This window comes from Lactuca sativa, chromosome 9 (genome assembly GCF_002870075.4).
Source record: "Lactuca sativa cultivar Salinas chromosome 9, Lsat_Salinas_v11, whole genome shotgun sequence".
Classification (NCBI taxonomy): Eukaryota; Viridiplantae; Streptophyta; class Magnoliopsida; order Asterales; family Asteraceae; genus Lactuca; species Lactuca sativa.
Window position 1 is genome coordinate 199,912,929 of NC_056631.2, and position 17,238 is coordinate 199,930,166.

General features: G+C 36.8%; 1 protein-coding gene across 3 annotated transcripts; it reads left to right on the forward strand.

The window, feature by feature from the left end:
* The first annotated feature begins 11,493 nt into the window (after positions 1–11,493).
* Positions 11,494–15,523, forward strand: LOC111918220 (extra-large guanine nucleotide-binding protein 1). Of its 3 annotated transcripts, none has more exons than XM_023913887.3 (9): positions 11,494–11,681; positions 12,127–13,113; positions 13,221–13,358; positions 13,431–13,535; positions 13,631–13,816; positions 13,902–14,076; positions 14,164–14,399; positions 14,494–14,660; positions 14,781–15,523. In XM_023913887.3, the coding sequence occupies exons 2-9, from the start codon at positions 12,169–12,171 to the stop codon at positions 15,367–15,369; spliced, it is 2,541 nt and encodes an 846-aa protein (XP_023769655.1). In that variant the 5' UTR covers positions 11,494–11,681; positions 12,127–12,168; the 3' UTR covers positions 15,370–15,523. The 3 variants fall into 3 exon arrangements, with proteins under 3 accessions (XP_023769655.1, XP_042753965.1, XP_023769654.1); XM_042898031.1 differs by having other exon boundaries at positions 11,675–11,811; XM_023913886.2 differs by lacking the exon at positions 11,494–11,681 and having other exon boundaries at positions 11,690–13,113.
* The last annotated feature ends 1,715 nt before the right edge of the window (positions 15,524–17,238 follow it).

The following is a 17,238-nucleotide window of genomic DNA, read 5'->3' on the forward strand; positions in this document are numbered from 1 at the left end:
ACTAGCATGTAACTTTTCGAAATGATAAGGAGGTTTATACGTCTATCGTAAATAAAGCTTTCCTTGTCTTAGTTCTCATCACTACACACTGAACGTCTGATTTGGTGTATAGATCGACATGGTGAGAACTCGAAGCCGATTGGGAACCAGTAACCAGCAGCCTGAGCTACGAGTGATTAAGCGTACACCAGAGGTAGCAGCTACACCCGAGCCAATCACGATGGCAAGAGTCCAAGCGATGATTCAGGATATGATGGTCGAACAAAAGGAGGAGATGAGACAAATGTTGCTCAATAGGGATGAACCTACTGTACCCATTGTGCAACATGAAATGAACGAGGGACAGTCAAAAGATATCATTATGAATTTAAGACATGGATAATGGTCGATCTCATAATTCAAGATTATGTTTCCCAATAAATATTTGTCACGACTTCATTTGACTACTAAATTGAATACATCAATTTCAATCAGGACCCAACCATGTACTTAAAATGTCGGCACTAAATCATCAAGGGACCTATAAATATCACTTCTTCTGTTAAGGTAGAGGGAACAAATAAACTTTAACTACATAGTTTTTTCCTGCTTCACCATATCATACATGGTGTCACACCCCCGAACCAGATGGCGGAAACGTCCGAGGGCTCGCGTGACTTAAATTGAATATCATCACAATGAATATACATGAAACATAACATAAACATCACCATGCATTAACACATTACAACTGACATTGTTCACATCAAGTACATAGTCTAAATATTACATATCCATAGCATAAATTGTTTGAAAGTTTTCAAAACATAACATCCTAACATACTTGGTATTACTCTTCAGTTTACTTGTTACCTGATAATACAAGTTATTTTGAAAACGTCAACATATGGAATGTTGGTGAGTTCATAAGCAGGGTTGTTATGTGTAACACCCAAGAATTTGAAAGCCAAGAAAGTGAAGGAAACCCTAAATTTAAGAGGGACTCGACGAGTCCAAGGGAGGACTCGGCGAGTCGGAGCGGGATCCGGGTCGATAAGAAAGTGACCAACTCGACGAGTCGGCCAAGTGGACTCGGCGAGTCTGGTCTGTGCGAGGAAAACCCTAAATCCGGGGCTTGGAGCCTATTTAAGCATCTCAATCTTCTTCCTAGGGCTCCTTTACAGCCTCTCACACCCAGAACGCCGCACCTTAAGCCCCCATTGTGTTCATTCAAGCTTTTAGCCATTTTGAGTGGTTTTAAGGAAGAAGAAGGAGTGGGAATCTTTGAAGCATCAGGGAGTGGCTTTGGATCTGAAGTTTGGGAAGCATTTCAGAGCATTGGAAGGTATCAATTCGTTTCCCTCCTTTAGATTTTCCTTGGTTATGAGTTTTGGGGCTTTTAAGCCATGTTTAAGACCAATCTTGAGCTTGAGGTCCAGATCTGAGGTTGCTACCTCAGATCCATGCTTGTTTGGTATGGAATCCCATAAAGTATCAGCCATTGGGTGGAAATTGGAGTCTCTTGGTCCTAAACCCTAGCTATGGGTGTATTTTGCCTAGATCTCACTCTTTACACGTAAAGTTTGCAACTTTACGTGGGAAATAGGCTTGGGGAGGGTAGATCTACAGTTTGGAGCTCATGCATGACTCGGAAGTCCTCTGCATGTAAGTGGATCTTAGTGGACTCGACGAGTCCTTCGAGTGTGACTCGGCGAGTAGCTTGAAGATGGGGAGGAACTCGACTAGTGTGATGAACAGCTCGTCGAGTCGGATGAAGTTAGGCATGAACTCGGCGAGTTGGATGAACAACTCGGCGAGTTGGATGGAGATTGCCGTGTGCTCAGCGAGTCTGTTCTTAGACTCGGCGAGTCAGGTCGAGTGGTCCCAAACCCTTCGAGTTAAGACTCGAGTCAGCGAGTCGAGCCAGGACTCAGTGAGTTGGACAGGACAGGAATCGAGAATCAGTAAACTCGGCGAGTCAGGGGCTGACTCGGCGAGTAGAGTCGCGAGTGGAAGGACTCTGGATTTATGAACTCGGCGAGTCAGTAGGGTGACTCGGCGAATAGGGTTGACCTGGAAGGTTGACTTTGACCAGGACATTGACTTTGACCAGAGTTGACTTGGTTGACCTTTGGAGGTCAGTTAGACTAAGTGTTGGGTTGTTATTGGTAGCTCGGGGAGCTAGCGGAGCAGCAGTTCGGAGTTAGCGGTCAGGTAGCGGTCAAAGGGGTTAGCAGCAGCAGTTCAGCAGTATCAGGTGAGTTTCCCTTTGTATGAATGGGTCTACGGCCACAATGCCGGCCCATGTAGTTATGAGTAGAAGACCCGGGGGTTAGCCCTAGGCACAGTATGCTAGTATGATATTTGGACGAGGTCCAATGACAGAGGGCGGGTGCCCAAGGAGCGGTTTATGTGATAGTTTATACTTGTTGTCTGTGTGATACTTGTATGTGCCTGGTAGGGAGGTGAGAGAGGGCGAGGTCCCGTATCTCACCAATAGCAGAGTGTGGATGGTGTTCCATATCTCAGTAGTAGCAGAGCAGGGGCGAGGCCCAAGTTAGGGAAGGAGTGAGGGTGGGCTGGGCCCGAACCTCACTGTCAGCAGGAGTATGGACGAGGTTCCATGACTCATCAGTAGCAGGACTCGGGCGGGGCCCAGAGATAGGCGAGGCCTTAGAGCAAGAGTTGTTAGTATATGTTTAGCTTATGTAATGTTATGTGATACGTTTATGTGCTATTATATGTTAGTGGACGAGGCCCTGTGACAGGCGAGGCCTAAGTGAAGCAGATCTGTATCCGAGCGGGGCTCGAAGTCAGGCGGGGCCTGGAGCGGCGGGGCTGTTGTAGCGGGCGAGGCCCGAAGTAGGGGGCGAGGCCCCGGATAGCGGGCGTGGCCCAGTATGTGCAATATGTGGTTATGCATGGTATGTGGTAAGGTGGGGAACTCACTAAGCTTCGTGCTTACGGTTTTCAGTTTTGTTTTCAGGTACTTCCGGTAGCGGAGGGAGGAGCTCGGGGTGATCGCATGGCACGCACCATAGATTAGTCAGCCTGGGAATGTTTACTCTGATAATAAACAAGTGTTTTGAAAACTTATACTCAGATTATGTTTTGGAATGATGTCTTTGTTTAAAGTAATGTTTTCTTAAAAAAGAAATTTTTGGTCTTGAATTTTGGGATGTTACATTTTGAAAATGTTTTGTGCAGTTTATAAAACCCAGATATTTTCTGAAAAGACGATGGTTTATACTAAAGTGTGAAGATCCATAAGTTTGTGCATGAATGATTTCAAAGCGTGTATAAACGAGAAGTTTTGCATTATAGTCATTGAAAAATACAAGTGAATGGTGTTGATTTCCTCGAAAAACTCGATGTTTGCCGATAATATAATATAATCGTGTCGAATTATTATACCGTCACAATGAATGATTTTGAACTCCCTTGATTACTCAAATAGCATTGGATTTATTATGTGGGTCGTTATAACCATGCATGATAATGACTAGTTCGTTTGTCTTGGCATTCTAGCGAACGCCGGAATTGATCTTAAGATTTTGTCACCCTAGACTGGCCGAGTTTAACTATAGCGAACAGCTAAGGTGTGGGGGAGTCACCCCCGTATAGATCTATACACAAACTCTCGCTCTCCCTCCAGGAGATTTTGATTATAACTACAGACTATGAACGACACTTAAAGGTGTCGCCCGTTATTACTCACTTAATCCAAACGAATTTGATTACCATTGATTAACGACCTGAATTTGTTTACTTAAATTGAAGGTAAGCCTAACAAACGAGGAGAAGAGGATTATGAGGCCCTACTAGATTACATATGTTATTTAAGGCTGTTGGGTATACGAAGGACGCATTGGCCCATTTCGCATATGATTTATTTGGACCTTACTAGCAATGCTAATGGGCCACTGAGGCCCAATAGCATGTAAAAGTCATTGAGGGTCCCTTAAGCATGTAATTGGGTCACAGGAGGCCCAATAGACATGTACTATTATTGTTAGACCCAAAAGTCATGTTTATGGGTCACGAAGGCCCAATAAGCATGATTAGAATCTTTCAAGCCCAACAATTTGAATATTTACTTCTTTTAGGTATAGTATAATTTTCAGAAGTTTGATTGAACAATTGTTAAATCGCAAAGACACGAAGCTTGTCGATTGTTTATAACGATATTTGAAAATATACGTATATTCTTCATTCTATTTTCATAAGTTATAATTTGTTATTTTTGACCCAAATATCTTAATAATAAAACAATTGACTCAAAAATATTGGTTTGACCTATTCAGCCCTTCTTTAATAAAAATGACAATCTTAGTCCCTTTTAAAAAAAATGACATTTTAGGCTCTTAAACTATTTTCTTGACATTTTTGGCCCATAGATTTACTTAAATAATGTTTTAACCCAAAATGTACTCTTTGGCAGTTTCAGCCCGTTTAGTAAAGAATTTTCATTTAAAGTCTAAACTTTTCGCAAATTTTACATTTTTGACCCAAAATCCAAAAACTTTGCATTTTTTTATCCTTTTTGGCAAAAAGGTCATTTTAACCCCTGAAATAGATTTATTTACCCTTTTACCCACTTTTTGATAAATTTACCATTTTAACCCCCTTAAAACACATTTTTTTTTCGCAATTTTGGGCCTATGGGCCAAAAAGCCCAAAAATTAGCCCATTAGGCTACAATTTACATTTATAGTCCTTGGATGAGCATAATACTCATAAAAACATCTATTTTAAATGTTTTGACCCTTTTGGTCCTTATGAAAACCGTGAATGACAACCTTTAACCCAAATTTTGTTTATTTGACAAATATGGCCCAAAAATGAGTTTTATGTTGTGATATGTTTAATATAACCTTAGTGGGTAATTTTTCTTGACTTGTTTAATGTAATATATCTTAGATCACGTTTATTTTCCTCCTTGAGCTATAGATCTCGCGATTTCTTTCCTTTTTGGCACATATATACCACATAAACACATGAAATCACACATACACATAGATCTACACATTTTACTTGTATTCTCCCCCTTAAAACTTGTGAAAACCGAAAATAGAGGGGTATGAACTCACCTTGCTTTGTTGCTCACGGTTTTGAAGAAAATATGGTCCTAGCAAGCCTTCTTGGGTGGATCTCGATCTTGGGGGTTTCTAGGATGATGATCATGAGTTTATATGAGTTAAGAAGAGAATTTTGATAAAACAAGGAATCTAGATCATGGATCCAAGCATCGACTTACCTAGTATGATGATTTTTGTGGACAATCCTACTTGTAATGCCCAAGATCTTCGAAATTTTGATGAAGGAAAGGAAATTGTTCTTGAGAGAATTTGGAATGAGAGTTTGAAGATATGTGTGTGTGCTTGGTGACCCTCGGCCATGAGTAGAAGATAAAGAGAGAGGAAGTGAGAGATGAGGTGACATGCATGGGGATATGAGATTGGTGCATGGGTTTCCAATGGATAGTTATTAGGTGTCATTCCCACATAATTCTACATTTCTCCCTTTTTTGTTTCCTACTTGGGTCGAGAGTAGAGAGAGAAAAGAAAGAATTTGGTCCCTTAAATGCTTGAGTCCATAATATGGGTCCAATTTGATGGTTTTTGGTCCATTGGGCCTTTAGAGTAGTTCACGGCTCAATTTAGCATAAAGGAATGGATTTGAGTCCAATACAACTATTTGGATTTGTTATGGCCCAATATGGCCCATTAAGGATAAACTAGCCCATTTTAGGCTTATAAGGCCCAAAAGGTTAAGTTTTATGAAAGTGGGTCCAATTAGAGCCTATATAAGAGTTCTAAGCCCAAAATAGTCAAATTGGAAGCTTATTGGTCCATTAGGCCTAATAAGAAAATCCTAGTCCAAAATGGACTTGAACCGGGATTTTTAGGGTTTCCAACCTTTTGTTGACTATTTGAACGTTTGTATAGAGTATTTGATGGAATTTTGTTGTCATTGAATAAGCACCATACATGTTTTCAAGTTTTAGCTACATTGTTATCTTTGTTAAGGGTTTTACAAAGCATCAGAATTCCTAGTTGTGACACATGGACATACCATTTATTGCTACCAGTTACAGATAGTGTCGAAGTAAACCAATGTATAACAAAATTATAAAGCAAAACCCCACATATATTTAGGTTTGAAGAATAGAAGATGTTATCGTCTTATAATTACTTGTGACTTAATCCATGGAGTAATCTCTAAGTGCAGGATGTTCCAATACTTAAATCTCTATTAAGTAGTCATGAATGTTAACGCAATCTCTATGCAATGTCCATTTTCAATGGACAATCCACCAATAATCATAACAGTCTTGAATCCCTTACTCACTTCCAGGAATACAAATCAATGTAGAGGTTTGAGCAAATTAATACTCGGGAAGTGGGTTCTAAACATGAAAAAAGAAAAACACGGTAATAAATTTAACAATTATAACATCACTAACACTTTACTAAGCCTCCATAAAATAAACACCAAATCGGTTACAATTCATACTGTTAAATGTTTCAATACTTTATCAAACTAACAACTAAAAAATTACATCATATCATCTACAAACCTAATACATGTAGATCTAGTATGACTATCATGCTTGATCCTTGATAATGGCTTCGTGAATGGATCAGTTGGATTCTCCTTTGATGATACTTTGTTCATGAGAATGTCTCCATTCTCGACGCATTTCCTTAATACTCGGGAAGTGGGTTCTAAACATAAAAAAACAAAACACAATAATAAATATAATAGAAATTATAACATCGCTAACACTTTACTAAGTCTCCATAAAATAAACACCAAATCGGTTACAATTCATACTGTTAAATGTTTCAATACTTTATCAAAGTAACAAATAAACAATTACATAATATCATCAACAAATCTAATGCATGCAGATCTAGTATGACTATCAAGCTTGATCCTTGATAATGGCTTCGTGAATGGATCAACTGGTTCTCCTTTGACGATACTTTGTTCACGAGAATGTCTCCATCCTCGACGCGTTTCCTTACATAGTGGTATTTCCTGAGTATATGTCTTTAGTTACCATGGTAATTGGGTTCTTTAGTCAATGTGACTGCACCCTCGTTATCACATGAGATTTCCATAGGATCCTTGATGCTTGGAACGACACCAAGATCATGAATGAAAGTCTTTAACCATGTAGCTTCTTTTGTACCTTTACTAGTTGCTATATACTCTTAGGGGTCATTTGATTTGCATTCTAACCGGGTCCAAAGTAGGACTGGGTCCTAATTTCTCAATTAACATGTTTGATTTACCATTTAAAACTTTGGATTCCGTCCAAAATAGGGACTCGGTCCATTAAAGTTTGTTGGTTCGGTCCTTAACAAATATGTGAAGGACTGGGAACGAAATTTATGATCTCTATTTTGCCCCTATTTTGCTCTCTCTCTCTCTCTCTCTCTCTCTCTCTTTATTCAACGGTGATATGCCCCTGTATACTCTCGATCAAGAATCGTAACCGCACCACCGCTTTCTTTACGTAAGTAGTTGCCCTGTTTCTTTCAGTCCCACAATAACCCTAAAATTTTCCTCCCATTCCATCTCTATAATGTTGGACGCACGTAGGAGCTATCTACCGGAGTAGTTATGGCTCTAGCGGCAACGAAATAGTTGAATACACCAGAATCTCCAACATGGGGATCCCAAACTGTTGACTATTTTGAGAAATTGGAACATATCGGTGAAGGAGAGTATCGTTACCGAATCCAAAGACGTTAATACTCAACTCCAATGCAATCTCTGGTCAAATCCCAAATTTAATAGGAAGTCTTTCACATCCAGATACCCATCTAGCGCCATCATCCTTAACGACTGCAATAAGTAGCCACCATAAACACCACCGTGAACAGTGTTCCAAGTGCAAGTACCCACATTAAGAACTTGTTTCTCAGAGGAAATCCGGTGATCAAGATAACAATTCTGCCCAATGAAAAAATCATAGTGATTGTATTATACATCACGAAATTGTAGGACTGATCCATATCTACTTCCGTTTGAACTGCGTTTCCAAGAGAATACCGACCCTTTTGGGTGTTAGTAATTGCCCCTCCGAGAGGATTGATAGCGGAATGGTAAGCCATCGCCACCACCATCAAGGCGACAACTATGAGAATCCAATGTTGCTTTTCTAGCCATTGTTTGTCGTCATTCAATAGGAAGACTTTCGTATGTGTATAACAATCTGTTGACAAATCTTACAACTTTGAAAACTTTAAGGGGTGAGAACAACAAGTTGACACTACAACTGCAACCAAGTGTTGATGAAGACTGGGTTCCCTCTTTCAAACTAAACCTGTTGAGAATTGGGTCTTGGAATTTAGGACAAGGAACTAAGGATGTGATTCACCAATAAGTATCTACAAGTGACGTGCAATACATATTGTCATTAAATACTCTATCTTTTTTGGTACTTTTATAAAAAAAAAAAAAAATAGGTGTAATTTTTGTTTTTTTATAAAAATGTTGTTAGGATGTTGATTTTGCTTTTATGTATTTATGTGTTGGGTAAAAATGTAATGTTATAAATTAAATGGTAAATTATAAACGAATTATTATAAAAAAATGTTGTTTGAGGGTAATATAGTCATTTTGTATAGTCAGTCGAATGCAAAATCAAACAACAAGTTTCATTCAGAAGTTAACTCAGTCAGAACTTCTAACCCAGTCAGCTTCTAATCCAGTTAGCTCTAACCCAATTATCAACTATCAAACGACTTACTCGCAATTTGATAATCATTTCCAATAGAGAAAATTACAAAAACGGTCCTTGTGGTATGACATAATAGGCATCTATAGTCCAACTTCAATAAAATGGACAAACTTGGTCCTTGTGTTATTTTAATACTACAAACTTGGTCCCTTTGACGTTAACTCTAACTGCAGAGCGTGTTAAATACAATACAATTAAATTTTTACCCTCACCTTTTTTCATTTATATATTTGTCTTTTTTTTTAAGATGCCATATAATTACAAAAATGGTCCCTCTCACCCACATCCACCCCACTAATCAAACGACCTTCAAGTCAAAATTCCAGAATTCTTGCCCCAATTAGTCAATCAATGCTTTTTTAGCGTCCTCCCTCCACCATAATTCATCGGAAAATTTATGAATTTCCGATCACAAAACCTTAACTCGATAAATTGTTTGTGAATTCTGAAATTCGGATCACGTTTGTGCTTTTCTTATATATATCGAGTCATCTTCGGTCATCGCGGAGGATGATGTCCAGTGTTTGCGAGGTCTTCAGAATTGATCCACGAACAAGGATCGACGTTCTTTACGTGGAATTTTTCCAACACTGCTATAGGTTTCATCTACAGCTTCCTTGGTGTTACCTGCTGGAACGATTAGAAGAATCGTGTAATTACGCTCACACTTCATGAAATTGGACTCGTCAGATTAGTTCCTTCAAATTTACAGTTCTGTTAGAGCTTACAAACATGGATCTCTCCGGTAATAGTCGCATTGGTTTTATTCCTAGCAAAGTTTGTACCTGGTTGCCTTATTTAGTTAACCTATATTTATCAAACAACAAATTTACCGGAGAAATTCTAGCGAGTCTCAACAATTTCTCGTTTCTGAACACTATAATTCTTTTGGGAAATAAGTTACCTAGCAATATACTAGTTCAGTTCTCCAATTTAGGCAGGTTGAACAAGTTTTCAATTGTCGACAATGATCTTTATAGTTTGATTCCACCGAGGTTGTCAAATTTTGACTCCTCGAATTTTGATGGGAATAATGGACTCTGTGATAAGCCTCTTACCAAGTATGGTAATCTAAGCAAAAAGAATCTTGTAATTATCATTGCGGTCGATGCTTTGCACTTACAATCAAGAGGTTGAACACATGTAAGCTGCACGAGAGGCAATTTCATTGGAGTTGAACAGATTAGGTCGGCTTATACATCCTAATCTGAATCCTCTATTAGGTTATTGCATAGTTGAAGAAGAGAAACTCTTGGTTTACAAGTACTAGCCCAATGGAACTTTATCATCAACATTGCATAAAAATAGGAGCTTATTATTTCTTGCTTCTATGAAAGAATCAAGAGATGTTAAGAGAGGGCCGATAACAGACTGCAACTTATAATTTGTTGGAGGTGATGGTGATTGTCGAAATGCCGGAGGTGATGGTGGTTGCAATATATTTGAACTAGAGATGGTTGGATGAATGTGGGCGAGAGGGACCATTTTTGTAATTATAGGACATCTTAATAAAAGACAAATATATGAATAAAAAAAGTGAGGGTAAAAAAGATAATTTTACTGTATTTAACAGACTTTGCAGTTAGAGTTAACGACTTAGGGACCAAGTTTGCAATATCCAAGTAATACATGGACCGAGTTTGTTCATTTTTATTGAATTTGGACTATAGATGCTTATTATGCATACTACACAAACCATTTTTGTAATTTTCACTTTCCAATATATCAATATTTAGGTTGTGCGCTATGGGCCAAAAAATGGTGTTGAGAGGCTGATGTGTCTTTGCTTAATGTCGCTAAGGCCATAGAGACACCACCCCGTCTCATTTGGTGTTAAGCTCCATTGCCCTCTCAACATTTCTCATCACAGGTTAAGAAAAAAAAAAACGACTTCACTTTTTTTTTAAATAGTGTGGTGGGTAGTTCCTTGTAAAAAATAAAAATAGAATAATGTCAAGAATGACATGACAAATGATTAAAAAAAAATAATGTTAAGAAAAAGACCATACCCATAAGTCTTGTAAAATATCAACCAAAAAAAATGTTTTGGTCATAATACCAACTTGTTTTAGCCTGGCAACCAACATGAGTGTTTCATCGCCAATAGGCAAGGATGTCAACTTGTACACATAGATTGATTGTGTTAAAAAAATCAACCTTAAAAATTTTCTAACGAAAAAGAACAAAGTTTGTCTACTTTTTTTATATATAAAAAACATTGAGAGTGAACATGTTAAAAAACATTGGGAGTAAACTTGTAATAAAACATCGTCTACTCTTATATGAACAAAGTTTGTCTACTTTCATGTTGCACCCATCTCATGGTCACACGAGAGGTTACAACCATGGATCATCCACCAGAATCTTAGTAAATGTGGTAATGTGAAAACTAATTTGCATCTACATTAGCAATACAGTGGATGAGAAAACCGAGTCCAACTTATTTATTCAAGGACAAAAGTACGATTTTTGTTAAATGTAAAATCTAAAATTTTTAAATGATAGTGATTGTTTTGTATAAACACCATGATTTAAACTGTTTTTATTGTTTACCTTTTTTAATTGGCAATGTTGAAAAAAACCACACTTCACCTAAAAAAAAAGAAAAAAAAAAACCTAAAATACTATACGGATCAAACTTAGAGGGGCTTGATTTGCTAAGCTGATATACTTGAGGGACCTGAATAGTTCGACGTATCTTACGATAAGTAACATTGACGAAGACCAAATTGAACTATGGAAGTCAAGTCCTTAGACCTTGGGGTTAGTGATGGCGGATCAGTGTTCCTTTCGTCAAACTTGTTCGCTATTATTATATGTTGAACGCACTGAATGAAGAAAAAATCAAACATTTTGAAGTGGTAAAAAAAGAAACTTCTCTGATGCCGACATATGAACTTTTTTCGTCTCTCTCCAACTTCAAGTCAAGTCTTCGTTCTTCAGTCTGGTACCTCATTGTCGATTATCTATTTGATATAGCCGCGTTAAAATTTTCCTACATCATGGCATTTTTAACTAAAACTTCACGCTTCATTTTCATGCAATTATAACGATTACATACTCTGTTTTGTTTTGGGGTAAGCTTCAATTTCGGACTCTTTGAAATGGTCGTTGCATCTTAGATTGCGACATCTTAATATTTTTCGTTTCCCTCAAAGTCAAGTCTCTATTCAATCTGGCACACTTAGTATTGTTTAATTTATTTAATCCAGTGTAGATTTGGTCTCCCTTTCACATTTGATTTTTCATGAAATTGGGAGGACTATATACTCTGTTTCATTTAATCTAAGCTTCAATTTCAGTATATAAGGTTTCTAGTTGAGAAATTTAATTAGATTAGCAAGATGGGTAGCATTTTAAGAAGTATATTACCGATTCGATCTTCAAAACAGGATGAAGATGACGATGAATTCAATCCGGAATACTCGTTTGCCATGGAGTATACTGGTCCTCCAGTTTCTTACGATATTCCTAGAGCAGTTCCCGTTGATGTTGCATATATTCCAACCGCTTCAGTTGTCTCCACACCTTTTACTTCTGGTAATCTGTCATTACCAGTAATTCATCCTGTTATTAAGAGAGAGCCAAAATCAATCTCCTCTGAAATCGAAGATACTTCTTTAGTATCTGGTTTGATTGTTCCTGATACACCACCAGAGGGAGAGGGAAGTTCTGCTTCATTAGGGTTTTCTGATAGTCAAGAGAATTCTCAAGAATTCTCCATGAGCTCAGAAGGCGATGGTTTGGATAACTATTGCCATGAGATTGTAGAGTTGTGTAATTCCAGTCAACAAGATGAAAACCAAAACGAAAGCCATGAGGAGATTTCAAGTTACGATAACAGAACTCAGGTTGTCACTTTCGGTGAACCCGAGTCCATTTCCATGGTTGAATCAGAAACTGATTACAGTCAATCTCAGACAGGAGTGGTGGTTCAAGAAAGGCGGCATGCAAGTTCTCAGGTCAAAAAGGGGTTATGCCACCGATGTCTTAAGGGCAACAGGTTCACCAGTAAAGAGTTTTGCATTGTTTGTGATGCGAAATATTGTAGTAAATGTGTGTTGAGAGTAATGGGGTCAATGCCAGAAGGTAGAAAGTGTATTTCTTGTATTGGGTACCCGATTGACGAGTCTAATCGAGGGCATATAGGGAAATGTTCAAAGGTCCTTAAGCAATTGCTCACAGATTTCCAAATTAAACAAGTAATGGATTTTGAAGAAGCCTGTCAGATAAACCAACTCCCGTATTGGCTTGTTATCGTTAATGGAAAACCTCTTTCTTTAGAAGAAGTTGTTCAATTACGATCATGCCTCTACCCACCACAAAGACTTAGACCAGGAAGCTATTGGTATGATAAACTGTCTGGCTATTGGGGAAAGGTAACTTTTTACAAAATCAGATATATGTATGTTCTACATTGTTGAATATGTTTTGGATTTTGGATTTATATTTATAATAATAAATTTGGTAAAATGATGAACAACAGGAAGGGCATAAGCCTAGCCAGATTATTACTCCTCAACTGTCACTTGGTGGTTTAATCATGGAAAATGCTAGCAATGGAAACACAAAAGTAAAGATAAACAATCGGGTGATCACTAAAACGGAGCTCAAAATGTTGAAGGTCAGTGTCCTTAAAAAAATGGTCAACCTTACTTATTCTTTGGTCAATATGTAACTTTCTTGAAATATGCAGTTTGTAGGGATCAATTACAAAGATTGCACTGATTTTTGGTTAGGTCCTGATGGATCAGTTCTAGAAGAGGGACAGAAACAAGTAAAAGGGAATATGTGGGAAAAGGTTTGTAGCTTTTATATAAATATTTAAGGTCTTTATACTTTTTTTTTTTTTTTTTTTTTTAATTCGGATGCTGACTAGGACAAATTGGGTTTCAGCCAGGAATCAAGATGGTGTGTGGTATCTTGTCTTTGCCAATGCCACCCAAATCTTTTATGTCATCCGAGGACGAAACGGTCAACAATGGGAGTAAAATTATGCAGAAAAACATTGATATAAAACCACTAACTAAAATACTTCTAGTTGGTCAAGATCAATCTGGGACAAGTGCTATATATAAACAGGTAAAACAACAGTAAAAATAAATATTTTTTTAAGTATTTTGCATACCCTTTTCATGATAATTGAGTTCTTGAACATAAATATCAGGCCAAGACACTTTACAAAATCCCATTTTTGGAAAATGAGCGTGAAGAACTCAAGTCTTTGATACAAAGAAACTTGTATCTTTATATAAGTATTTTGCTCGAGGGGCTTATAAAATTTGAAGAAGAATATTCAATACAAATCAGGAACAAACTAGTTGATCAACCTTCTACTTCAGGTATGATGAGTGGAATTGATAAATAAAAACGTTCAAGAATTAAATATCTACTTCAAGTTTTTTATAATCTGAAGCTTCTTTATTCAGCTGCAGGGGGTTCGATTGAAAACATATATTCCTTAAGTACAAAACTGAAAAATTTCTCGGATTGGCTTCTTGAAATTGTGAAGTCAGGCAATCTAGGAACTGTTTTTCCTGCTGCAACTCGTGAGTATTCAGGGGTAGTTGAGGAATTATGGAAAGATAAAGCATTTCAAGCAGCTTATGCTAGAAGAAGTGAAGTTGGTGCATTCCCAATAGTTGCTGATTATTTCTTACCTCGGGTATATTTTACATTGACAAATCCAATTCAGAAAGATTGGGCTTGTTCAGAACAAAATTTCTAAATCATTGTATTTTTATTTTTTACTTTTTTAGGCTGTTGAAATATCGAGTGCAAATTATGAGCCTTCTGATGTGGACATTTTATATGCTGATGGCATTTCATCTTCAAATGGACTTACTTCAATGGAGTTTTCAGTTCCCTCTTCATTTACAAATACCTACATGGAGGTTACTGAGCACAACCACCCTCCACTGCAAAGGTTAGCAACTTACTTTCTTCAAAAAAAAATTATTATACTTTGATTTCTTCTTATTACACTTTAAAAATCCTAAAAAGAAAGTTGAAACGAAAGTAAATTGTTGTTTTTGTATTTCCACAGGTACGAATTGATCCGAGTGAACTCAAGCAACCTAGGAGATAATTGTAAATGGCTAAGCATGTTTGAAGACGTTGACTTAATCCTCTATTGTGTTGACCTTACTTCCTATGATGAATTTTACATAGACAACAATTTAATCTTGAAGAACAAGATGTTAGAAAGCAAAAGCCTCTTCAAAACCATGGTCACACATCCAAGATTCAAAGACAAAGCATTCCTTTTAATTCTCAACAAATTCGATCTTTTAGAAAACAAGATTAAAACAAGACCACTCACGGAATGTGAATGGTTTCATGATTTCAATCCGTTTATAAGCAACCATACAAACAATAACAATAACAGTAACAATAATAATGATTCGTGTGTAGCACAGTATGGATTTCAGTATGTGGCGGCTAAGTTTAAGAGGTTGTTTGGTGAGTTGACCGGGCGGAAATTGTATGTGACATCGGTGACCGGTTTGGAAGCGGATAGTGTTGATGTGGCGCTTAGGTATGGGGGTGAGGTTTTGAGATGGGTGGATGAAGAGAATAAACCAAAGTCTAGTAATAATGAGTGGTCTTCTGAAAGTGTAGAGACTAGTTCATAAGGAGGTGAGGTTGGTATCACATTTTTTGTTATGTAGATAATGTGATTTACCTATCATTGTATTTATTGTTTTGTTTTTGAAGTAATGGGAAATTGTAAAAAATGATTAATGATAATTTGATAAGTAATTGGTAAAGAAGACAATTTTAAGTTGAGCGGCTAACATGCATGGTTCGATGAATATGATGTATGTTTACTGTTTCGTCAAAAAAAGATACGGTGTACAAGCAGTCAATGCACAAAACATGCATTAATTGCTTGTCATCATACGTTTCTTATGAACCAACGTTTTTTTTACAATGTAACGTTATGAATTTTGTTACAAAAAAAGAAAAAAAAAAGGGTAAACCATAGGTTTCGTAAGAACCTACAGTATACAAGCAATTAATGCGCGTTTTATGCATTGACTGTTTGTACACCATAACTTTTTTGACGAAAATATAAATCATTTTATATCTACTCTTTGGGGAACCGTAAACTTGTCAGAGCAAACAGCAGACCATTTAGAGGTCTACGGTTTTGTATGTAAATTTAAAAAAAAAAAATCTCACGTAGTAAAGGCTAAAAAAATCTCATATAGGAAATTGCTACTTTCTTGCATTATGTTAATAGTTTGTACATAGCGTATGCAAGAAACAAAAAAAAAATACAAAAGGTTGTAGCTGCCTGCAAAACGATTGGAAAAAGTTTTAGTTATTGCAAGAGGTTTGTGTCTGAGGGTGTTTACCACCAGCCGGAATAAAATTCATGCCACTCCCCTCAGACTCCAAAGTTGATGAATATAAGTAAGTTTGATCATTAAATTCCAATATACTAAATGAGTTATTTTGATCCATTTTTTAGAATCTTGCAACAACTGCAGTTTTTGTAGCCTCAATTGTCTTTCCCCTCTTACTTCCATTTAGATCAACAACAGAAAGCACTTCCTTCTTTATAGTCAATCATGTGAAAACATAAAAAATTAGCATGAAACCATCTAAAAAACAAAACTTAAAACTTAAAAAGCAACCTTTTGCTGTGATTTGTTGTGATCAGGCCTAGAAGTAAGTATAAACAAAGCATCTCCCTTTAGTCAACACTAAAGGATGATGGAGATTGCTTAAGGACCCATCAAATGCAGGAGATTGCAAAAGGATCCACCAAATGCACTACTTGTAGAAACCTGAAACATGGTAAATGATCAATTTTAAATATTTTTCTAAGGTAAAATACTACTATTTAAACATGAGCTCATTTTTTCCATGCATAACATATTATAAACTTTAATTCAAGACTGTCATCCACATTTAATGACTTAAATAAATCATACTCATTAAAACAATTGAACAAACATATTACTTATGTTTATGTGTTACTAAGTAGCAACCAATTTCTAAATTTACCAATATTTTAAACATTTGTTTGCTTATCGCATTATGCATACCGTCCCATCTTTTCACCACTATTCATTCCTCACGTTCCATTCTAAATCTGAATAAAGTGATCCAAGAAACACAAAATGTAGTAAGATATTGAAGAACGCTAAATTTAGTTATTAAAATTGTCTATGAAAAACGAAATTATGCAAAAGTCTAATTTTATCCTAAGGTAAGTCAAGGTTACATGTAATAGACTATTTGCACTAGATTTGAAGTAGATAATTTAATTTTGAATGTTTAAAATTCTATCAACTTTCTCCACATTGTAGTAGAGTCAATGTTTTAATTGACGATGAGCTTATCAAAAACTAAGAGAAGATTGAAAAAGAAATACCATCACAACGATTTGATGCGTAAACTTGACATAATGAAATGTAGAACCTGATATGAATAAGTTGAGTCTGACTAACCTTTAAGTCTGCAGAACTCCCGCTGCTACAAGAAGAAGATGA

What these genes read in the sequence shown, in the direction of transcription:
- LOC111918220 (XM_023913886.2), top strand. Translation starts at nt 12,079, where the DNA reads ATGGGTAGCATTTTAAGAAGTATATTACCGATTCGATCTTCAAAACAG. An exon ending in CTGATTATTTCTTACCTCGG is followed by an intron (nt 14,400 to 14,493) that starts GTATATTTTACA and finishes TTACTTTTTTAG; the next exon opens with GCTGTTGAAATATCGAGTGC. An exon ending in AACCACCCTCCACTGCAAAG is followed by an intron (nt 14,661 to 14,780) that starts GTTAGCAACTTA and finishes GTATTTCCACAG; the next exon opens with GTACGAATTGATCCGAGTGA.